At 44.6% G+C, this 24,799-nt stretch overlaps 1 protein-coding gene across 2 annotated transcripts in view; it reads right to left on the reverse strand.

The window, feature by feature from the left end:
• Positions 1-1,233: 1,233 nt before the first annotated feature.
• Positions 1,234-24,799, reverse strand: part of ARSF (arylsulfatase F) — a 30,179-nt gene continuing 6,613 nt past the window's right edge. Inside the window, exons 1-11 of one of the 2 annotated variants that reach the window (XM_040460144.1) lie at positions 23,989-24,147; positions 23,043-23,106; positions 21,904-22,053; positions 20,385-20,506; positions 18,992-19,114; positions 15,861-16,284; positions 11,658-11,794; positions 7,859-7,993; positions 5,941-6,103; positions 2,235-2,356; positions 1,234-1,844 (exon numbers count right to left, since the gene is read on the reverse strand). In XM_040460144.1, coding sequence (XP_040316078.1) covers positions 1,477-1,844; positions 2,235-2,356; positions 5,941-6,103; positions 7,859-7,993; positions 11,658-11,794; positions 15,861-16,284; positions 18,992-19,114; positions 20,385-20,506; positions 21,904-22,053; positions 23,043-23,053 — 1,755 coding nt within the window. In that variant the 5' untranslated portion in view covers positions 23,054-23,106; positions 23,989-24,147 and the 3' untranslated portion in view covers positions 1,234-1,476. Of the gene's footprint in view, positions 1,845-2,234; positions 2,357-5,940; positions 6,104-7,858; positions 7,994-11,657; positions 11,795-15,860; positions 16,285-18,991; positions 19,115-20,384; positions 20,507-21,903; positions 22,054-23,042; positions 23,107-23,988; positions 24,148-24,799 lie in introns of those variants that run through there. The other variant, XM_040460146.1, reaches the window with a different exon arrangement.

The following is a 24,799-nucleotide window of genomic DNA, read 5'->3' on the forward strand; positions in this document are numbered from 1 at the left end:
TCGACTCTACAGATGTCAAGAAATCCAAGGAATCCAATGCAGGATGGGAAGGTGTCCTTGACTATACATGGCTTGCTTTTTCCTGCAGCCTTCACTTCAGTGTGTGACTTGGGGACGTAGAAGGAAGAGAGCTGGGACCTAAGAGCACTCCTGAATCATGTGTCACCAACCTGCAGTCTGGAGTGGGCCACCCTGGTCAGTGTGGGATGTGGCCTTTCTTGGTCAATCCCTTTAACCACCCCCCACTCTGTCTCCTTCACCCATAAAATAAGGGGGCTTGGTGAGAAGGTCTCAGAAGATCCTTCTCAGGCTAAAGGGCCCCGATTCTCCTCTGTGACATCCTAAATTCAAAATGAATCTTCTCGTAAGATGTGTCATAAAATCAGGATGTGTTGGAAGTCCTAGGACAAGCAGTGTTAGAGAGATGATGCAGCCTGTGTAACTAATCCTTTCGTGAACTAATACAGTCCAAGAAGGCTGCCTGAGATCACTCAGGAGACAAACAATCCCTGACATTAACACGGTTATTTGTGTTTGATAGTTGTGTATGGGGCCTTGGGGTGTGTTCTCCCGAGCATGCGACTCAACAATTTCCAAGCCCCGGTTGGTTATTTATTGGTTTATTATTGGTTATGTGAACGTCATAACCCCTGGTACCTGTGAATGTTCCCTTCTTTGGAATACGATCTATGCAGATGTTAAGATGACGTCTTACGAATCCAATGACAGGTGTCCTTTTAAAGAGAGGGGGGCTTGGGGACAGGCACACAGAAAGGGAAGGAGACCGCAGGAACACGTTGACGGGAACCAGAGCGATGTGTCTATAAGCTGAAGGACCTTGAGGATCGTGGCAACCACCAGAAGCTGGGACAGATCCAAGCAGTGAAGGATTCCACCCGTAGCTTCAGAGGGAGCACAGCCGTGCAGATGTCTTGATTGTGGCGATCTATCAAGGCAGCCCAAGCAAACTTGTGCAAGGACTCCTACCCAAATCATGGAGGGGAAGTTAGACTCCAACAAATCTCTGGCACATCCTCAGGGGGAAATCCACGCACCTGCCCCTCCCAAGCCTTGGATGGACTAGTCCCCATTCAGTTTCTGTGGATGAAGATAAATCCGTTGGCTCAGCAGCCTACGGGTACTTTAGACTAGTTCCTTTCAACGCATTATTATTTAATCCATATTATTTTTCAACTACCCAATTATTTCAATGACTCAATACAAATTCAATCATAATTTCAATGATTATTCTTTAATGGTTGATTTTTTTGTTTGTTTCCCCATCAATGGTGCACACAGGACCTAGATACACATTTATCCCCAAGAACAGAGAAGAAGTTGACAGATAGCATCACCACCAATGGGCATTTAGTAATCTGGAACAGAAGACGAACCCATGGGCTCTCCAACTCCTTCCTTGAAATTTTGCAGGTGGCACGATCGGTTGACTTTGTCTGCCTGTGCTCCATCTTTTCCTCATGTGCCCACGGCAGATGTGTTCCCTTCTGTGTCACACAGACAAAATGGGAACACCCCACAGCAAGGCTTTAGCCATATGTTGCCCTGATTCAATTCAGAAATCTGGTGCCGGACAGGAATGATGCTTTTCTTGTGTTGCTTCACAGCATTGGCCACCGTCTGGATCACCACATTGTAAGAGGGCTCCGTGTCTGGCGTCAGAGGTGTGGACTCAGAGGGGTCCCTTGTGAGGTCAAAGAGCAGAGGAGGGTCATGGTAGGTGACCAGTTTTCCAGAACATCGGCAATATTGGGTCTCATAGCAGCCCTGAGCTCCTGGCGGCTGGAACACAGGTGTCACGTAATGAACCTTCCACACTGCCTCACCTGGACGAGAAAAGACACGTCAGCGACATCCAACCCATGTGCCAACCCATCTTGTGTTCTACCTTCTCAGGCATTTCCCCGTTCCTCCTCCTTGCCCACAGGTTAAGGCTTAATGTCATTCCATCCTTAGAACAACACTAAGAAAGCAGACTCCCCTGGTATAATTTTATATATCCTTGGAATCTGTCACACGTTTTGCATCTCAAAACATATTATTTCTTATAGATGACCCCCTACCTTTCTAAAGACAGTGATTCTTAGAATGATTTCAAAGAAGGTGTTTTCAGTGGCCACCCTAGAATAAATGGACTTGTCTCAACAAGGTGTTGAGAATGGACTTGAGTGGCTATAATCTTGGCGTCCATAGCAAGCAGGGGCTCATGTACTCACTGTCCTTTGGGTGCCAGCGTGCTGCGTGGAGAAAGGCACCACAGTAGTGGAACAAGAACTCATGCTCTGAGCGCTCGACATCTCCCTGAAGCAAAGGCATGAGGTCCTGGCCATCGATCACCCTGCAAACACACGCAAAGGGCATCAGGCAAGGGGAAGCTGACCACTGGGCTGTTTGAAGGATGACATTCATGGGACGCCTGGATGCCTCCATCAGTTAAGCATCTGACTCTTGATTTCGACTCCGGTCATAATCTCGCGGTTCATGAGTTCGAGATCAGGTTCTGCAATAGCCTGTTTGGGATTCTCTCTCTCTCTCTCTCTCTCTCTCTCTCTCTCTCTCTCTCTGACTCTCTCCTGCCCTTTCTTTCTTTCTCTAGCTCTCTGCCCCTCCCCTGCTGTCTCTCTCTCTCTCAAAAATAAACATTCAAAGAAGCAAACAAAATACAACCAAATCACAATTTCATGTGCAATTGCCTTTCTACTTTTACAGGAAATCTTATAGAACCTCTAAAAAATCTTATACTTTTTCTCTTATATTAGAAAAAAGGATCTTCTACCTCATGTTAGAAAACAGTAATAATAAAACCTACCTTGTCATAAGAAATGCAATAATAAGTGTCAGATAATCCTAAAAATGATCATGAAAGAATGAACACTCTCTTTATTCTCAGATACAATGGTTGCCTGTGTTGATAATCACTTAAGAGTTACTGTGCACTAATTCAGTTTAACAAGGTCACAAGTATAGAATTTTATCTCTATATCTTAGCAACGAACACCTAGGAAATCCATTTTTTTAAACTAGCATTCACTACAGCATCACAAAACACGGTTTCCAATGTTAAAATTTTGTGTCCCAAAGCCACAAAACATCTGATAAGAGAACTGAATGTCCAAGAGATGTACAATGTCCATAGACTGGAAGACACAGAATTGTTAAGATGTCAATTTTCAACAAGCTGATCTATAGATTTAATGCAAACTCAACCAAAATCCCTAAAGGGTATTTTGCACAAAGTGAGCAACATGTTCTAAAATTTACGTGGGAGAACGAACAAATAATTGTTAAAAAGAAGGAACTGGTTTGAGGATTCCTACTAAATCATTCCAAAATTTAGTACAAAGAAAGACTAATCAAGCCAGTGTAGTAAGGTCATAAGGGTGAGCATATGAATCAGTGGAACAGGAGACAATCCAAGAAACAGACCAATACATATGTCGGTCAGTTGATTCTCAACAAATGTCCAAGGTTATCTAGTCAAGGAAGAACTGTCTTTCCATAAATGTCACTAGAACGATTAAATATGTAAATGCAGGAAAAATAAATCTCAACCCATACCTCACACTATATAAAAAATCATCTCAATATGGACCATAAGCCTAAATGTAAAACCTGAAACTGAAAAAAAAAAAAAAAAAAAAAACACAAGAAGAAATCATAGCAGGAAGTCTTTGTGACCTTTGAATAGAAAAATGCGATTTAGATATATTACAAAAATTACAATCTATAAAAGAACAAAAGAGGTGCCTGCATGGCCAGTTGGTTAAGCACCCAACTCTTGGTTTCAGCTCAGGTCACGATCTCACAATTGGGGGGATCAAGCCCAGCATCGGGCTCCGTGCTGAGCATGGAGCCTGCTTGGGATTCTCTCTCTCTTCTCTGCCCTTCCCCTGCTTGAGTGCATGAAATATCTCTCAAAAAGAAAAAAAAAAACAAATAAACATTTACAAAAAATTTTTAAAAAGTTTAAAAAATTAAAAAAAAGTAAACTGACCCTTATCAAAATTGAAAACTGCTTTTAAAATAACAAGCTAAGAGAATGAACAGAAGCCACAGAACGGAAGATAGGACTGGCAAAAAGCAGATCTGATGAAAAACTTGTGTTCAGAATATATAAAGAACTCTTACGATTCAACAAGAAGAAAATAAAATGCCCAATTTAACAAAACAAAAATGGACAAACGATTGGAACAGACACTTGGCAAAGAATGGACACGGATGGACCAATAAGCACACGGAGATGTGTCCAACACCATTAGTCCTTAGGGAAACACAAATTAACAGCATGATCAGATTCAACTGCATAGTTATTATGTAAGATGGCAAAGAATGGCCATAGCAAGTGTGGCCAAGAATGTGGAGCCACTGGAAATCATACATATCGCTGGTGGGAATGCCAAATGGGGCTGCCATTTTGAAAGTCCATCTGAGAGTTTCTCGTAAACATTTACTGATACTATGACCCAGATTTCCTGCTCTTGGTCATTTACTCCAAAGAACTAAAAATTGATGTCTACCCAAAGGCCTCTGTGCAAACATCCAATGCAACTTTCATCATAAAAGCCAAGTTTCTTTCTCCCAAAGCACACATGCCTCTCATGGAGCCTCTCAGCTCAGTTTTCCACTGAAGAGTAAAAAAAAGTACTGGGAATAAAGATGAGATGTTTTTAGAACTAATTCTGCAAAAAATAAAAAGCAAATCAATTCTAGGAAGGAAATCCTAATCAGAGATCAGAGGACAATATTTCTTGGGGTTGTAATTCTGCACAACACTTTGAGTCCAATATATAGATTATACCAATGTCCCAAAGTCAGTGCACCCCACTGATGTCTTAGAAAATTATTTTTATGACTGTGATCAGCTCAATTAAATAAAAAGGTACAGGGGCACCTGGGTGGCTCAGTCAGTTACATGTCCGACTCTTGATCTCAGCTCAGGAGCTCTTGATCTCATGGTGTTTGAGTTCAAAACCCCGTGTTGGACTCCTCACTGGTCATGAAGCCTACTTTAAAAAAAACACTGCTTCTTCACTAATATTACTATGGTTTAAAAAAAAATGGATCATTTAGGGGAGCCTGGATGGCTCATTTGGTTAGGCACCCAACTTCGGCTCAGGTCATGATCTCGTGGTTCGTGAGTTCAAGCCCCACATCAGGCTCTGTGCTGACAGCTCAGAGCCCCTGAAGCCTGCTTTGAATTCTGTGTCTCTCTCTCTCTCTCTCTCTCTCTCTCTCTCTCTCTCAATATAATGGATCATTTAGCTCAAATCAATAAATATATTTCTTAGGAGACCAGAATTGTATTCTGTTCCTATTTTATATAAATTCTCAATAAGTCCTATTATTCCTCAAAATGAAGGTTAAAAAAAAAAATAAGTTGGTCTTTCTTTGCTGCTGTTTCTAATTTGCTTTGGGATTTATTTTACTTTCCTTCAGAGCTAGGTGAATATGGAAACATTACAATCAGTCTTTGGGCTTATGATGAAGACGTATCAGTGGGTTGGAGCCACTAGAATAAACTATCCAAAAGGCGCCTGCAAGGTTGCCTCGGTCCGTTGTCTCCAGGGAGTGTTAGGATTCAGTAGGAAGGGTCTCCTCCTGGTGGGATTGAAAATCACGATAGGCATTCGAGTATCCATGCAACGTCTTACCTTCACATCAGCCTCCGGATCTTGAGCAGCAGAATCCAGGGGACTGTTGTGTCTCTTGCATGGAGGAGTGTTTTACCACGTGCTCATCCCCAAACCTCCCCAGTGAAAACCGCACAGTGTCTGAGACCGGTGTCTTGTGCACCCATGACGTTCAAGAGGCACAGCCACGCACGAACCCAAATCTTTTAGGTACGTGTTGAGACAGAGTATGCTGCCTGTGTCCCGAACGCTCTGAGAACCACAATGGCGTGAACAGACAGTATGACATCACCTGTCCTGAGGGACCGTGCTTCCTGACACGGCCGCCAGCGTGGGGAAAACGTCCATCATACTCGTCGGTTCCTCGATCACTTTCCCAGCTGGTAACCTTCCCGGCCAGCGGACCAGTCCCGGGACGCGGATTCCACCTTCCCAGCCGGCCATGCCTTTCCCACCTACAGGGTGAGGCGACAGACGTCCAGGTAAAGCAGTCGTGGGGGCAAAAGTGTTTAAAAATGTATTTGAAATGTATTTCTACTATTTAAAATATACTTAAATGTATTCAGATGTATTTAAAATGTACTCAAATGAATTTAAAAATTAATAGCACGGACGATGTGCTCGGAGCGAGCACTGTGCAGAACTCTGAACGGGCCACCGGTACGTGTCCATGCAATTCCTTTTCCTTGGGCTGCTGATAGGTGTTCAATTGAATAACTGATCACATTCAATATGGCGTATTAGCACTGGCTATTGCCTTCACCTGTACGGCTGTTACCCACGTATACACCTGCCTCGGCCCCAGCCTCCTTCACACCTTTGCTCCAGAGGTACTCTCTCTGTCATTTCTGCAGGCACACTTCTGATCAAATGACAGCCTCATCCTAGAATTTTTTCAGGCTTTTTTTTTGTTTGTTTGTAGATTTACTAACATGTCCTAGAATTTACTCACTCTTTTCTTTTTCCTGGTATGCCACCATTCAGGACAACGTAAATTCCCTGAAGTCAGGGATTCATTGCTTTTGGTCACTGCTGAATCCAGAACACATGAACACACGTTGAATGGAATTGTATGGATTTATGCAAATTTATTACCCAACCCAGGGCATTCTACAGAATGCGCGTAGGAGTCAGCAATGACCCGCGACAACAGGCATAAACCAGGATTCCCTTGAGCAAACCAGGAAGAATGGCCATCCTACGGTGTTCATGGATTCTTATTATTTCATTAAATTACTCAATCACAGCACGTTCAGAAATGGAGATTTTTTAAAAAATATCCTGATAGGCAAAAATAGAATTTCAAGAATTTGAAATTGAAATTGAAATCCCAATTTCTCATGGGATTTATTTGATTTCCTAAGCGTGCACTTCACTTGTGCACTGATGCCCCACAGCCAGACTGAGACAGGGACGGCCCTATCCACACAAAAACATTATTTCCTACTGAGTCTGTATTATTATCATTCATACAATTATGGATTCAGTTGTTCTGCATTCAATAGGAAAGCATGAATATCATTAATATTTTCCTCTAGAAAACACTTTGAACTGCCTTTCAATACCCATGCTAACACGTACTGAACATTTTCCAGACAATTTTCTCTTCACACCAGGGTACGTATTATACAGACCAGGACAACATGGCCTAATGGAACGTGTTTTCATGCACTAAATGTTGCATCAGGACAAGGAGTCGTTACCTGTGCATTTAATGACACAACCAGAGACATGCTTGCTTTTGTGTGTGCTAAGCCATATCCTTACAAGACAGCACCGAATCTTCCTTAATAACCCAGGAGCCTCTGCTTTTTGTCCTCCCTACCCTGGCTACCAGATTTTTCCATGTCGAGTCTTCTTTCGACAGCCTTATAAATGTAATCAATGAGTAGATAGATATTCAGTTCATTGGCAGAGTTGTGCAAAGGCACATGGTTATGGTAATACTTTATAACCTCACAGGGTTTCCAGGCAGGCAGATTTCTAGATGTCCCTTCAGCAGAGTACCAACCCTGGGGGCTAATTTCCCCAGAAATTGTGGCAAACTTAAGGTCAATTTCCTTGGCTAGCACGTTATTTTACCCAGAGCCAAACAAAATGAACTTGTTCACTTTTTCATGCATCAGTCGGTTCAGTTCACAGATTTCCATTATCATGAGCACGAGAGAGCTTACTTACAACCAGACCCAGCTCACCATCTCCCTCCTCACCTTTGTATATTCCGTTCCATCCCCCGAGCTGGGCGTGGCCCACCCGTGCCTCCAAATGTCCGCCGTGGTCTGATGTAAAGTAGACGAGCGTGTGGTTCCTCATACCAAAATCATCAATGGCATCAAGAAGCTTGCCTGAAATAGTAAAAAAGAAAGAAAGAAGGAAGGAGGGAAGGAAGGAAGGAAGGAAGGAAGGAAGGAAGGAAGGAAAAGAAGAAAGAAAGAAAGAAAGAAAAAAAGAAAGAAAGAAAGAAGAAGAAGAAAAGAAAAGAAAAGAAAAGAAAAGAAAAGAAAAGAAAAGGGACACGTGTAATGAACGTCATGATGAGCTTTGGGCTATAATGTTAGTCTGTGTTGCTTCTGCAGGCGTCATTGCAAAAATGTTTCTCATTCACGACGCGCCCCGCTTACGGTGGGTGATAGTGTGAGCTCCAGAACAGTGTGTGGTTGTGAACTTCTTCTCAATTCCCCCTCCACCTCTCATGTTGGTCGGACGATTATGTTACATTACTAATACAAATTGATTTATTTTTTATTATCATTACTGTTACCCACTGCTATATTATTGCTTAATCGTATTTATTTTTTGAAGACTTTGTGATGCAGATGCCAACATTTATATTGGTGACCCCTAAGTCATGTTTTGCTTTTGCTGATTTTTCTTTTGGGGGCGTCATTGTTTCTATTCTTGATTTCCATGGACTCCTTTATTCAGGAATGAAACATTACATTGATGCTAATTGTTCCTCTGTTTGCCAGGAGCCTGAGGCATGCTACTTTCGGGTACATTTTTGGCATTTCGTAAGGCCCAGCGCTCTTTGTCTGTGTCGTGACTTCCCCGTGTTTTACTAGCTCTGTGCTCATGTGCTATTGTGATCTGTGTGTGTGTGTGTGTGTCTGTGTGTGTGTGTGCACACATGTGCACGTGTCTGGGCCTTCACACGGCACACACATCCTCTGTGGGTCTCTGTGTCCCCACCTCTTATCTTCTTGCAAGGTCACCTGTCCCTTCTTGCAAGCACCCACCCTTGTGACCTCACCATACCTTGATTCCATCTGCAAAGCCTCTATTTCCAAACACTGTCGCATGTAACAGATTCCAGCACTGACAACGTGGACCTTTTTTTGGGTGGGGGGGAGCTCAATGCAACCCCCAACACCAATTTTGCCTGACGTATCCCATCCCTGCCACTGTGCATTAGTGACCTCCCTCCTACATTCTCCTCGTCATTGGACCGTCTTCGCGGCTTCCTGTTTCGGCATCCCTGATCTGAAAGTCAAATCTTCTGCCTGTCATTTAGTGTTTTAAGGTTTATTTTCGATAGTGCTTTCTTTGCGACCATAAAACTGAGACTTGGCACTTTCCTTCAACTGGTGTCCTGTCAGATGTCCCTCAGGCACTTGGTAAGGAGGGCTCGCCATGTAAGAGTAATTAAGACTTTCATTAGACTCGACTTGGGCCTCGATATTAATTTTGGAATTACTAATATTTTATAAGAGTCACTGTGCCCACCCAGAACCTGGTATATTTCCATTCGTGAAAGTCTTCTTGTGTGAGTCAGGTGTCTTCAATGTGGTCACCTACTTTCTGAACATATTTCTATATATTGATAATGGGTATTGGAGCTACTATGAATAGTAGCCTATCACCCACTGTATCTTGAAACGGGTTATTTTTAACATAAAGAGAAAGTATTACTTTTGGTGTGCATTTTTAACAGAGAAACACTGTCACGTATTTATGTATGTACATGTATATGAGAGTATATACATATATATATAAGCATAATAAACTAAATATACTATTACACTAATTCTATACTAGGAGTATACTATATAATGATCTCAATGTCTTTTTTAATGTTTATTTATTTGTGAGACAGAGAGAGACAGAGTGTGAGCAGGGGAGGGGCAGAGCACAGAATCCGAAGCAGGTTCCAGGCTCTGAGCTGTCAGCACAGAGACCAACGAGGGGCTCGAACTCATGAAACGTAAGACCACGATCTGAGCCGAAGTCGGACGTTAACCGACTGAGCCACCCAGGCGCCCCTCAATATCTTATACATTATCTTAATGCCTATATTATTATATATTATTGCTATAGTACTTATTAATTTAGCATGCTATTAATAATATAATATACTGATGATCCATGCATTTGTTGTATTATGTAGTACAGCATATACAATTACTAATGATCTATGTACATGTTATATCATTACATTTTATGTTATATATTATATATGTGAAGTATATATTTAAGTTGATGTTGGACATCATGTATTTTCATGGTTACTCCCTAATTCATGATTTTTTTTTGTTATATTTTTGAGAACACGAGCACAAGTGGGGCAGGGGCAGAGAGAGGGAGACAGAGGATCCCAGATGGGTTCTGTGCAGACAGCAGAGAACTCACGAACCATGAGATCATGACCAGAGCCGAAACCAAGAGTCGGACTCATAACTGACTGAACCACCCAGACGCCATTTACGCTTTAAATGAGCATGTTGTGACTTGTCCTGAGATGTGTGTGTGCGTATGACTTTCTCAGACAATCGTGTCCTCTCCTGGGCTCCTGCCGCCCTGCCCAACCCATAACCCACTCCCAGCCATCACCACTGCTCTGCACGCAGGGCCAGCCAAGCCTCTCCTCCCGCTTGCTTGTCCCATCCGTCCGCCTCACCTTGGACTCTCACCGTCCCCTCCCATTCTCCATGAACCTGCTCTGAGCTACTGAATTCTCTGGGACTCGTTTTGGATGCCTTAATAACTAGGTACCAACCAGAGGATTTCCCCTGGGTCGAGTAGGGGATGTTATTTGCATTGAAAGCCTCTAGGCAGGTTTGAGGAAGCAGGAAGCCAGATGGGGTGGGGGTGGGGAGTTTCTGGAGCTTTCCAAACACCTGTGAAGTGGCAGGTGGTGTAGGGCAGGAAGTTATATGGAGGGAGATGAGGAAACATGGCTAGGTTCTTCTAATGCACCCTGTAAGCCCTCAGACTCCTACAGGCGGAAACCAAGAAAACCTAACAAAGAAAACATTGTAACACGGAGATCAGAGATTTTTGGGATTTGGGGTTTTGATATACTTTCCAGGATGGGTATGTTGGAGGAATGGAGAAAAATAGACTTTTTTTAATACTATTTCTGAAACGACATATGGAAACGTGATTATTTATCCTGAAGGCTCAGGTCTGCCTGGACAGACAGCATATACACGGCCCGTGGGTACCCACGCTTAGATATTTCGAACACTTTGTATTGATTTACAATATTAAAGCAAATGGAATTTGTTTTTGTTCTTTTTTTTGTTTCTACTGACCCCATCCTCAGTTGGAGTTAGTTTCAGACACACACACACACACACACACACACACACGCATATGTATGCCTGCATAAACACAGACCTGTGTGCCTGTATTTCGTTCAATACTATTTCTATTTCTAATAATGTTTCAATCATTTCTGTATTTTGAAGACTGTGAATTGACAAGCTTGATTTCCAAGGCGTCTCTCTCTGTTCCCCGAAATCCATTTCGTGCTGCCCACCGGGGAGGCCAGCCTCGCGTGCGTTTCTGTGTTTCCCCGGAGGAAACCCTGAACCTGATGTGCCAACTAATACACGTGTGACAGAAACACCGGGACTCGCACTGACGGGGAAGCACTGAGCGTGCTTTTGTGGGAAGTTTGTCGAGGGCTGGCACCTGTGGCATCGTTGAGGCTGGCCGGGGGGCCGCATGAGGCTGTCCTCGACTATCAAAGCCCGGACTTCCCGTGTCCCTACGTCCTGTGCCACTTACCCACCATGAAGTCCATCTCCTGAACGTTGTCCCCATACAAGCCGTGCTTGCTGGTGCCGATGAACTCGGTGGTCGTGGGAAGCGGCACGTGGACGTGCAGAAAGGAGAACACAAGAAGGAACGGTCCCTCACGGTGCCTGAGGACACATCAATGGCATGGCTCGCGAGTTTGCAAAGTCCGGGAAAGGGAACCACAGTTAGCGAGACCGTCCCACCTCTGCCTGCGCTAAGAGAGGGGATGCACCCACCAGGCGGCATTGTGGCTGTGCTGGACTCCAGCATCCCCCAGCGTCCGGGGGACCCCAGCGCACCCGGGGACACGTGCGGGATGGCTGCAGTCCTCAGTGACCCCGCCTGACACAGCCCCACACTTTCCCAGGGCTGACGAAATCTGCAGGCCAGAGTCACATCCAACAGACCCAAGAGATGCCAACTCTTTCACAACCCATGAGCAAGCACGGACAGAGACATCTTGGCAAGCTGTCCCCACACCTTTGGCCCTTCCTGTGAGGACAGAGACGACAAGGCTGACCTAGTTCGAGCCCTGACGATCCTCCGGGAAGGCAGGTCCTCAGCTAAACAGGGCAGTGCACGACCCAAATGCGAGTCTTTGGGAAATTTCTCCTCTGATGACATGTCATGAGGAGAAATAATGAAATCATCATCATCATCATCATCATCATCATAAAGTTGCACCGTGGTGAGCTGGGCAGAATGGCTGGCGTTCCTCCAAAAGTGATGCCCATCTGGAAGCTCAGAATGTCATGGCATTGCCAATGGAGTCTTTGGGGATGTAATTAGTGGAGATGAGGTCATCCCCGGGGTAGGGTGGGGCCAGAATGCAAGCACAGGTGTCCTTCAAAGAAACGGATGGTTCACAGATATGGAACGCACACAGGGGAAGGAGGCTTTGGGAAATCAGAGGCAGAGGTCGGGGTCATGTAGGGACACGCCAAGGAACACCCAGCACCGACACCAGCCACCAGAAGCTAGAGGACGCCAGGAATGATGCTCCCCTCACGACATTCGCAGGGAGCACAACCCAGCTGACACCTTCCTTTGGGACTTTTCCAGTGTCCACAGCTCACAGAGGGTACGTCTCTGCTGTTTCAAGCCCTTCCGTTTCTGGTACTTTGTCCTTGGAGCCCAAGGAAGCTGCTATATGTGACAGTGAAGAATGAGATTATACAGATGCCACCTTGCATGGCCAAAGGGAATCTGTAGATGCAATCAGGTTCAGGATCCTGAGACAGTGGGTGGATAATCCTGGATTGTCTGGGTGTGGACCCAATGCAATTACAAGGTTCCTTGTGAGAGGGAGGCAATAAGTACAAAATCAGAGAAACATGATGTGGGTAGGAGGTAACAGAAGCAGAGATGCAGGGAGAGAGCTATAAGCCAAGGAAAGTCTGCAGTCTCTCCAACCTGGAACAAAGAACACTCTTCCCTAAAGCCTCCCAGGATGAGCTCGTCCACCCAAAGCCTTGATTTCAGTGCCATAAGATGAGTTTGGGGTTCCTGACCTCCAGAACCATCAAATAACAAATCTGTGACGCTCTGAGCCACCCCCACTTGCAGAAATGTGTTCCAGCAGCCAGAGGAAACTCACACACTGAGAATCCAGATAAAAGTGATCTCTAGCAATCTCGAATCTATGCCACCTATTCATGGCCACATCGCTAGTCAACAGAATGGCTTCCGAATCTTCAGGTCCCCATTCCCCTTCGACATGGTGCCATGATAGATCGTATAGACCTTCTGAAACTCAGCACAGGTTTTGGTGACAGAAGTCCATTTCCACACCCCAGCATTTGTTCCTGATGTACTAATGTAAATGGTAAGCAACAGCATGAGTGGAACAGAATCGCTTGTCTTGAGCTCTCAGTGTGACGGACCCACCTTGCAACCTGCCAGTGTGTCCCTCTGTGCATCTATGCCTCTGCACATGTGGAAGTTACCCGGGAATAAGGCGTTTGCCCTGATGAAACCAGCCATGGCATTGCATCTACAAGGCAAAGACGGTTTGATCTCTCTCTGAGAGTATAAATTTGTTTTGTGTCCTCGTGGCCTATGGGGTAAGGACAAAGCTAGCCACACATGGCCCAAGATCCTTCCTATCACCAATCAACTCTACAGGGCAGTCAAACACACCAGCTTACAGATCCCTACTCTGTGATGACCTCATCTTCACAAATCACATCTCCAAAGACCCGATTCCAAAGTAACATCAGATCTGGGCTTCCAGATGGATGTGAAGTTTCTAGGGAATTCCATTTCACACTACCCTAATCCAACTCACCATGGCACAACTGCTTTTTTAATTCATTTTTTTCCCTTTCTTTGCGTTTCCATATCTCATCGCAGCCGAAGTTTCTCAGAGTGGCATTTGCGTTCTGTGTGTCCCTGCTTAGCCGAGGACCTATCTTCCTTCTGCTTCAGCTTCATTTGGGAATGCCTGGCCCCTTGTTCGTCTTGTTCTTGCTTACCTTTCAGGATTTAGTTAACATGTTTTCTCAAGTATGGTTCCCTGACATCTTGGAAGATTCCTACAGTTTGGACTGATAGCACCCTGAACTAATGCCCATTACCCTATTTCTTATCATGGGCTTGTACATCTAATGTCATCACTAAATGTGTACTTGTCCTTGAAGCCCAGACCCCAGGATGGTGATCAATAAAGACAAAAGGTGAGCAAAAAAATGTGTTCACAGCCTTTTTCTAAAAAAAAGATCCATCAGCTAGATGTTTCTAAATGTGGCTCCCTTGCAAACTTTCCAGCGATTATGTTCGGGATGCATAGGACTTTCTAACGATCACCACTACCCTAAGCTGAATGAAATCCCTATGTATCCCATGCTCAGCGATAAGCCCTCTGATTTTAACCTCTCAAAAAGTTTTTTTTTTCCCTAACAGGAAAAAAAAAATGCAATGGCCAACTTACTCTACTATCTGTTTCCTGGGAAATACATTTCCCATTGTACATTAATATACAAACAATATGCATTGCAAATTAATCAGCCAGTTTTGTAAGTCTCAGTCTAGTGTGAGTCTACCTGCTTGGTCTGACCAAATCTGAATTTCGAGGCCAACAGAGGTATTGTGATTTTAATAGGAGGAACTCAAATGAGATACCACCTCCTCAGGCACTTCCTGAAGAGTCCATGCGAACTCCAAAACACGCACTATTGTATTGTCTAGCCCTAACTAGCAATATTCCATTTCTTAAGTCAACATTGTTCAAACCATCACCTTTTATGTTTAAAAAACACTCGTTCTCTTATGGTTTTTAAAAGACTCCTGTCTTATCCAAATGGCCAACAGGCACATGAAAAGATGCTCAATGTCAGTCCTCATCAGGGAAATACAAATCAAAACCACACTGAGATATCACCTCATGCCAGTCACAGGGGCTAAAATGAGGAAATCAGGAGACTATAGATGCTGGCGAGAATGTGGAGAAACGGGAACCCTCTTGCACTGTTGGTGGGAATGCAAACTGGTGCAGCCACTCTGGAAAACTGTGCAGGTTCCTCAAAAAATTAACAATAGATCTACCCTACGACCCAGCAATAGCACTGTTAGGAATTTATCCAAGGGATACAGGAGAGCTGATGCATAGGGGTACTTGTACCCCAATGTTTATAGCAGTACTCTCAACAATAGCCAAATGATGGAAAGAGCCTAAATGTCCATCAACTGATGAATGGATAAAGAAATTGTGGTTTATATACACAATGGAATACTATGTGCCAATGAGAAATGAAATATCGCCTTTTGTAGCAATGTGGATACAACTGGAGAGTGTTGTGCTAAGTGAAATAAGTCAGTCAGAGAAAGACAGATACCATATGTTTTCACTCTTATGTGGATCCTGAGAAAATTAACAGAAGACCATGGGGGAGGGGAAGGAGAAAAAAAAAGTTAGAGAGGGAGGGGGCCAAACCATAAGAGACTGAGAACAAACTGAGGGTTGATGGGGGGGTGGGGGAGAGGGAAAGTGGGTGATGGGCATTGAGGAGTGCACCTGTTGGGATAAGCACTGGGTGTTGTAAGGAAACCAATTTGACAATAAATTTCATGTTAAAAAAAAAAAATATATATATATATGTGTGTGTATATATGTTTTAAAAAGAGTCCTGTCTTTAAAATACTCATTGTTAAATCCTTTAAAATACATGGATTTTGAAAGAAAATGACCTTTACCTTTCCATAAATGAAGTCGCCTCCCTCACCATGATGGAGCCAGCGCGCTCTGCCTTCATCGGCTGTTCAGTGATCTCGTGCTCGCGCATGAGGAGGCAATCCCAGTACAGAGGGGATTTGTAACTGGAGAACCAAAAGTAGCCCAGCAGAAAGATAAAAAGAATCATGGAGAAGATGAAGGACCAGGGAAGACAGATCAAGCGACTCAGCTTCCCCAAGGCAGCCGTGAGCGCAGCAACGGCGACCAGCTGAATGCAGAGCCAGACTTTGCCCCCAATGGCTAATTCCGTGTCACGCGAGGGATCCGGCCAGCAAGGTTCAAACAGAGTGAATGGCATGCCATAGAAGTAATCAAACCCATAATTATATGGGTGATGGCAGTGGTCATGTCGGGAATCACAGTTTAAGCCTTCGTGCCATTTGCCTGAAATGACAAACAGACAAATAATGCATAATATGCACACACGCCACCAACACTGTGTGACTTCTTTACTGCACAAAAATCTGTGTCAAGACCTGGTTGTGAGCGACCAAATAGGATGAAAATTAAAGGGAGGAAAACACACTTGTGAGTCTGCAGCAAGGATGTGAACTGGGCAGTTTCTCGTTCACAGGAAGAAAAAAAGTCATAGCCACAAAGATGAAGACACAAGAGAGTCAGTGTAGACTATAGATGATGGATAGACAGGTTAGTAGGTAAGTAGATAAATAGATATTAGATGATGAGATACATATGATATAAGATGGATAGATGGATACATGAGTGGCAGATGAATGGATGGATGTATGGGTGGATGGATGGATGGACGGACGATGGATAGATAGATAGATATGATGGATGGATAGATAGATAGATAGATAGATAGATAGATAGATAGATATGAAGGATGGATGGATGGATAGATGGATGGATGGTTGGATGAATGGATGGATGGATGAACAATGGATAGATTAGATAGAAAGATAGATAGATAGATAGATAGATAGATAGATAGATAGATATGATGGATAGATAGATAGATAGATAGATGATAGATAGACAGATATGATGGATAGATAGATATTATAGATGGATAGATATGATGGATGGATAGATGGATGGATGGATGGATGGATGGATGGATGCATGGTTGGACAATGGATAGATTAGATAGATAGATAGATGTAAATTATAGCCATAAAGATAAATGATAGAGGTAAGATAAATGATACATGATGAATAGATGGTGGGTGGGTGGAGATAGTACATAGATAATGATAAATACACATAAAATCATGGCAAACAGATGGGTAATGTATATATGCATACATAGGTGGATAGATAGATATATGATAGATGAGTGGATGTGTGGGTGGACGGATGGATGGACACATAGGTAACAGATAGATACAGAGAATAGATAGATGGATAGATAGATAGAATGATAGATAGATAGATAGATAGATAGATGACAGATAGTTAGTAGATATAGATAAATGATGGAGAATGGACCAGGCATGCATGAATAGATGGTTGGATAGATGGCTGGCTGGAAATGCCAGACTCTCCCACTAAACTTCACTGAACTTTATTTGATAAAACTTGCCACACGTTTTGAATGGTAACAGAAAGATCCATGTTTGTCCTGTTAACATGAGGACTGTAACAGAATCTGATCACGTGTATCCACTAAACCGTTAATGGTTCCCCCCATGGAGTTAGGGCCACATGAGGGATGCACAGATTCACATCTCAGAGCACCTGAGGGACTAAGCACATGAGAACCAGGACTACTGGCCCAGGCTTTTCTGTCCTGCGCCTCCATGAAGACTGTTTTCTCTGATCAATGTCAAATTGGTTACAAAAGTCAATTTAAAATAGCATGTTAGGGGCGCGTGGGTGGCTCAGTCAGTTAAGCGTCTGACTTCGGATCAGGTCATGATCTCACAGTTTGTGAGTTCGAGTCCCACATCGGGCTCTGTGCTGACACCTCAGAGCCTGGAGCCTGCTTCCGATTCTGTGTCTCCTCCTTTCTCTGCCCCTCCCCTGCTCATGCTCTGTCTCTTTCTGTCTCTCAATAATAAATAAGAAGACAAGATAAGACAAGACAAGACAAGACAAGAAAATAGCATGTTATTCTGGAGATACCCAGGTGGTTCAGTCAGTTAAGTGTCCAACTCTTGGCTTAAGTCATGATCTTACCGTCACTGACAGCACAGAGCCTACTTGGGATTCTCTCTCTGCCTCTTTCTCTGCCCCTCTCCCCTGCTCTCTCGCTTTCTCACTCTCTCTCTCTTAAAATAAATAAATAAATAAATAAATAAATAAATAAACAAACAAACTTTAAACTAGGATGTTATTCTCAAGCCAATTGAAACCCAGGCTCTCAAATAAAGACAGTAGGTGTAGCTGCACTTGATTGGGGTGACACACACAGGGTGTTGACATTTCTCAAAAGTCAGTTTTTAGATATTTTTTTTCTATTTGGGTGATGGTTATAGGACATAGAGTTTTTACGGAGTCATTAGGTGACACTCTATAAGAAGTTAATGATGCGTAAAGCTATTTGTGTGTGCTTGAGAGAGCTTGTCACATTTCACAAGTGATGTGTGGTGAATGGGATGACGTATTCCAGAGTCTGCAGAGAATAATGTAGAAATCACAGTATCGTACAGAGTTCTATGCAAAGACGAAGAACACAGGATTATACAGAAGCACGTGGGGTGGCCATCTGGCAAGGACTGGGGGTCTGGTGGGAAGCGGTCTTCCGTCATGCCTGAATTCTGTCTGAAAAGAGTGAACGGGCGTCGTTTAGGAAGAAGTGTGTGTGTTGGTCAGGGGGCATTAGGGCAGATGGTCCCAGGTGAACAAAAGCATGATGAAGAATTCTGGAGGACACAGGGAACACGTTTCCTTGGGAAAGACCGTATGATAGATTAAGCGGGGTTAATTTTGGAAAGTAAAGAGAAAGCTCACAGGTAGCCCACAGAGTGGTGGATATAGAGTCGACATCACACGGAGGGCCTTCTCTGCCACAGCCAAGATGCATGCTCCTTTGGAAACCAAAGGTTTCCAAGAAAACCACATCGAGCATAGAACGACGCAGATTATTCCTTTGTGTAAACGAGGCATGCCCGTGGTCGCTTCTTACCTATCAACGCCGTACTATACCCTTGCCTCTTCAGTAAGGCTGCAAATGTTGTCTCATTGCGAGGGAGTCCAGCTGGAGCTCCGAGCGTGGAGATCACACGGCTCACTCTGTTAGAAACCATTCCTAGACGCGATGGGAAAAGAAAACCAAAAAGCAGAAGGCACGCACAGTGAGTAGGTCCCCGTGAGATGGAGAGGAGAGGGAGTCACGGGGAGTTCAGGAGCTGGAGGACGCAGACATGACGAGAGAGGATCAACAAAACCATCTCGTGGGCGAGGAAAATCACGTCCCGCGGACAGAACTCACACCGGGCCCCGTGACTCACCCCTTTACCCGCTTGCATGCACACGCACGACACTACCAGGTACGCACAAGCACGCCACTCAAATAACACTCTACACGTAGCCTCTTGCAAATTTACAAATTTACAACAAATTTACAAATTTACAAGGACAGGGTGTCATTTCAGTAGACACGCGTGACTGAACCACCAACACAGGCCTACTCTTGGCAGGGGGATCATTGTGTCGGTAAAAGAGCCAAAAAATGAAATCACGAAAACCTGAAATCCTACAATCTGTATGTGTGTGTGTGTGTGTGTGTGTGTGTTTCTGATAATAAGTTTTAGTATTTGTAGAAAAGATGGATAAGCCAAACGTCTGTGAAAAACCTGACCCTGGGGCATCCGGGACAAGTGGACATCTAGGTTTTGAACTTCTCCGAATTTACATAAAGTGAGCATCAAAGAAGAAAAAAGAGAGTCAAATCACACAGAAGTTTTACTACAAGGAGAAAAAAAGAATAAAGCGTTTAATGTTCACTGGACCTGATGCGCCCTAGCACCCGCTAAGCCAGATATCATCAACTTCAAAAGATCTGAAAATGAGTCAAACGTGTGTCTGGGCAAGTACACAACAGAACTTTTCGTAAGAGCCTAAAGCCAGAAACAATCCAATGGTTAGTCAATCAAGGGACAGATAAGCAAAGCCTGTTGCATCCATACAATGGTTGAAATGGGTGCTGAACGTTTGAGACATTGTGCTAGGACATCCTCATGACAGCCCGGATTAGCATAGGCGTGTTCTGTACGTTAAGTCCTTCTGAGACAGCTTCTCGTTCTTGCCCTGGGATGGAAAGTCCTGCCTACGCCCGATTGCAGGCCACGGAGGAGAAACATTCAACTCTAGGTGAGTAGACATAACTCAGCTATGCAGGGTGGGCTTCGGTTGACTAGGAGAGCAGTGCTTTCCACACAGACGTCTGCAGCTGTGTGTGCATGGACGTGTGTCTGCCCTTTTGGGGGCAAACTTTTCGAAATGGCCTAGTCACCTACTCACTTCCTCATGGCTTAACATGTTCACAGAGAGTAGCAGAGGTGCGTCCATCTACACACCTGATCGGATGGGGTATCTTCCCGTGAGGAAGGCGGCCCGGCTTGGGGTGCACATTGACGCTGCAGAGATGTGGTGTTTCAGTTGTACGCCTTCCCTTGCTAAGCGGTCGATGTTAGGAGTCCTGGAAAGAGAGACAGAGGGGAATTGCAGAGGGGACAAGAGGGGACAGAGAGAGAGAGAGAGAGAAAGAGAGAGATAGAAACCAACAGCTCTGTTGGCTGTGATTCCCTGAGCTCAGAATCAGAGAAAAAGTAACTGCACACTGCGCCTAATTTCCTGGTTTCTGCCCGCATCGTGGAGAAAAGACAGCTGAGGTTTTAGGCAGTGGCTGTGTATTGCACAGTCGATATAATTTGGTTCTGCAATGTGGTATCTACTGCATATATTCAGTGAGTACATTTAATGGCACCGCCTTTTAAGATATATGTAAAATTGGGGCGCCCGGGTGGCTCAGTCAGTTGAGCATCTGACTTCAGCTCAGGTCATGATCTCACAGGTTCATGGGTGCAAGCCCTGCATCGGAGCCTCTGCTGACAGCTCAGAGCCTGGATCTGGCTTGGGATTCTCTGTCTCTCTCCGCCCCTCCCGCCCCCTCTCAAAAATGAATAAACATTAAAATTTCTTTAAAATAAAATATATGTAAAAAAGCGTCTGTGTTTATGGGCTGATGAATTAAGGCTAATGACTTACAGACCTTAGTTATGCCTAGCTACTAATAGACCCAACGACAAGTTCAATGCACGGGTTCTATAGACAGACGTCTTTGCTCCAGACAAAGTTTGCAACCTCTGCCTCATGATTCCCTAGAAAGGTGTGTGGAGGTTGCAGAAAATCAGACAGACTGTACAGAAGAGAGACAGCCCCCTGGCTGGAAGCCAATAAAATGTAATGAGACCTGGCTTTCTTCGTAAGAGAGAAGATGGGACAACATGGAATTGTTGAATTCCACGTATAGACTTCACACGTCTTGCCCTGATGCACTCCTAAGCCTACGTGTTTTGTTTTGTTGCCTACCACAAAGCTCTGAGTCTATTTCATGTACATTTTTTTCCTTCAGAATGCCCATTCTTACAATACAAGCACCTCACCGTAAAAGGTCTGTTGGCTTCCAGAATTAGGAAGGGGGCAATGTCCAGTCCCGCCGAGAAAAAGTATGCGTCAAAATTGTCGCTCATCATAAAAGTGCATATCGCAGAGGGCTCATGACATGGTAGGTAACTACTCTAAATGCCTTGCATATGTGAGCCCACACCTGTACACTGCTCACCTGCACACCTGACCAATAAGAAAGATAAGAAAGACACACAGAAGGCAAGTGACTTGTGCCAGATTTCAGAACCAGTAAGTGCAGAATCAAGATTCAAGTCCAGATGGTCCTGATTTTAATGTTATTGGCTTCTTTTAAAGGCAAATTCCATCCCATGAGTTTGGTTTTCCACATGATGTAGTCATAAAACGTTATCAACCTCCCAAGCCTAGACCACAAGTGAAACAGCACAGCTCAACTTGAAGCCATACCTCATCGTGTCATTGCCAAAGCAGCCCAAGTCACCGATCCCAAGATCGTCCACTATCATCAGGACAATATTCGGCTTGTCCTCCTGCACCTCCTGGGCCCCACGTGGGCTTAGGAGTAAACACGTCCAAGACAGGGCGATGGCGAGGATCCTGAGAAGGGACAAGGGATTTTACAAGGATGGCTTCAAGAGCTCCTTCCCATTACCGTGTCCCCGTGAATGCAGCAGGGCTCACGGGAGACCAGGCAATCTCCCGAGGAACAGGCGAGCCCCGAGAATGTCTCCTCCCAAGCATTGACTGCCACTGTCGAACGGGGCCCACAACGCACCAAGAGAGGCTCCCCTGGGTTTCCTGCTCACACACACAAAATGCTCCTCCAGGACATGAAGTCTGAAATCATTTACTTGAAGACCAAGCATTTCTTACGTCAGGGGCAGTAAAACTCCTGAGATCACATCCCTGGAGGAAGGGTGCCGCCGACTTTCCTTTGCACTGGAATTCAAACGCGGGTGGGCACAGAGTTTTGCTGAAGGGACATTTGGTTGGAGGGAAGGAAAACGCCTAGCCCAGCAAAGAGAAACCAACCCCGGGGCAAAGGAGAAGGGAGAACATGGTTGAAGACCTGAAGGGTGGAAAAGGAGCACCCTGGAATCTGAAGACTAGTTTCGTCTGCTTCACGATTTTGCTCAGTTCCCATTTTCCTGGAGAAATATATAATACCCTTCCCACCGGGTCCCTACTCAAGCAGCAGGTAATGAATATTGGGTGCTTGAACTATTAGTTGTATCATCTCCGCCTGGTTTTTATTCATGCCTGAAGACCCACCTCAAAGATTTCCTCTGGGAAGGAGGAGACAAACGGTCCCTAACCTTCCTCTGCTCCCAGAACCTTTGTATGAACATTTGGAAACAACACTAGCCATATGGAGTTGCTTTTCTCGCATCCTGTTTTGACATCATTTCACCTATTTTGTCTTAGACTTACTGAATCCAGAACATCAGTGTAGACATCTATGGCCAACCCTACCCAGGAATGGCCGTCACCTATAAATAACAGAATCTGTAAATCTGGGGAATTCACAGATGTCCCCAGAGTGTCCATTAGATTCAACACACTTGCACAACAGCGACTTCCCTCACCTGAGCTTCATGATACAGTGCTGAGTGGCTTCCTATTATTTTCTTTGGCCAGAGGAAAAATGTGCTGAAAAACATAAACATGTGTTATTGCCACACTCATTACATGAATCCCCATTATGAAACCCTCATGAGATTACAAAGCCATTATTTCTACTTCCAACATTTCAAACTGGTTTTCCAAATCTATCAAGATCTGACCTTCCCATCGTTAATGACCTACTGCTCATAGTTTATTTTTAAGGAGCTCATCCTTAGGTGCCAAGTCCTGGGTCCACCTGCTTCTTTCTGCCTCTTGAGACAATTGGCTCAGTCTCTAAAGCTTTACTAAAACACGTCTGGATGGCAGTAGAGTCTTGAGGAGCAGCTGAACACAAGGGCTTATGCTCAGAACGTCTAGGTGGGATGAATTTGGGTCCCCTGAAGAGAGGTAATGACTTCAATGAAGCTACTACTTTGGTTTTGTGTCAGCGCAAATTCATACGACTCTACGGTAACCTATGGATAGCTAATCCTTGCATATAAAGAGGGTGGGAGCTATGATAAGCACATGATACAACAGCGAAATATATTGCACTGAAAGAAAACAGATACCCATCTCCCACATGCAAGCTATTACTCCAATTTGTACTTAAAATAATATGGAGAACATACTAAGAACCACCTCCTTTATCAATCTGTCTTGCCCCTAACGAGATGCCACCAGAGACCACAGAGAACGAGCCGTTGGCTAAGAAATGGAAAGGAAGCAGGGAGAACGGAGACAAGGTGACTCAAAGAAACACTGGTCTGGAATCAACCTTTCAATGCCTAAGCTGGTCCATTGGGTTCTAGAGAAGAGTCAGCCAAAGGGGTGTCCAAAATCCCACCTCGGCCCATGATGACAGAAACTAAGCGAGAAGTGAGAAGTGTCCCACACGTGCAGCCTCACAAAGCTTCCTTGACTCACCGGTCCACAGAGAGGTCTACCTGATGTCTGGGACAAAACAAGAAGGAGGTCTTGAAGAACACTTGGTTCTCCTCAGCAGCCGCCTGGAGTCTTTGGCTGAACGTCAGCCTCCTCTTACCACCTGTCTCTGTGATGGGGAGGCCGGTCCACGCTCTGCCCACCCAGATGGTTCAGATTTGTGAGACACAAATGAGGCAACCTGATTTGCCTCCCTGATTTGCATCTCCTGATACAAGCCCAGGGAAGGGAGGGGGGGATTTACAGTCAGTGAAACACTTGCAACCTTCCTTGCAGTAACTGAGTGTTCTTATCTGTGACTAGCACCAAAATGATTCATCAAGACGAAAAAGGCCAGCCCTCCTCCAGAAGAGTCATTGTTTGATCCTGTCCGTTGGATTCTGATGACTTCAGGAACTGTGGCGTTGCCTCGGGGCGATCTGTGAACCCAACTAACGGAGAGAAAATACGTCTCCCTGCCCCCCCAGGCTTATTTCTGAATTCTGTTTGGCAAGGTAAAGTTTGGGGAGTAATCTGGGGGCTCGTGGACGTACTATTTGTCAACATCGCCATTACGCACTAACTGAAGCAGAGTGAAACAGCCACTCTTCCACATGATGGACAGATCTGGGTGTATAAGAACCAAGGCATTGTCATCCTACCCCTGAAGAAAATATCATGAACACCCAGTTAAACAAACCAGAGCAGTTTGCCTGGGGATTAGCTACCCAGATTGTCATCATGGAGCCCTGTTTGACCAGAACATAGTGTGTGTGTGTGTGTGTGTGTGTGTGTGTGTGTGTGTGTGTGTGTG

The sequence above is a fragment of the Herpailurus yagouaroundi genome, unplaced genomic scaffold (genome assembly GCF_014898765.1).
Source record: "Herpailurus yagouaroundi ecotype Mexico unplaced genomic scaffold, PumYag 248, whole genome shotgun sequence".
Classification (NCBI taxonomy): Eukaryota; Metazoa; Chordata; class Mammalia; order Carnivora; family Felidae; genus Herpailurus; species Herpailurus yagouaroundi.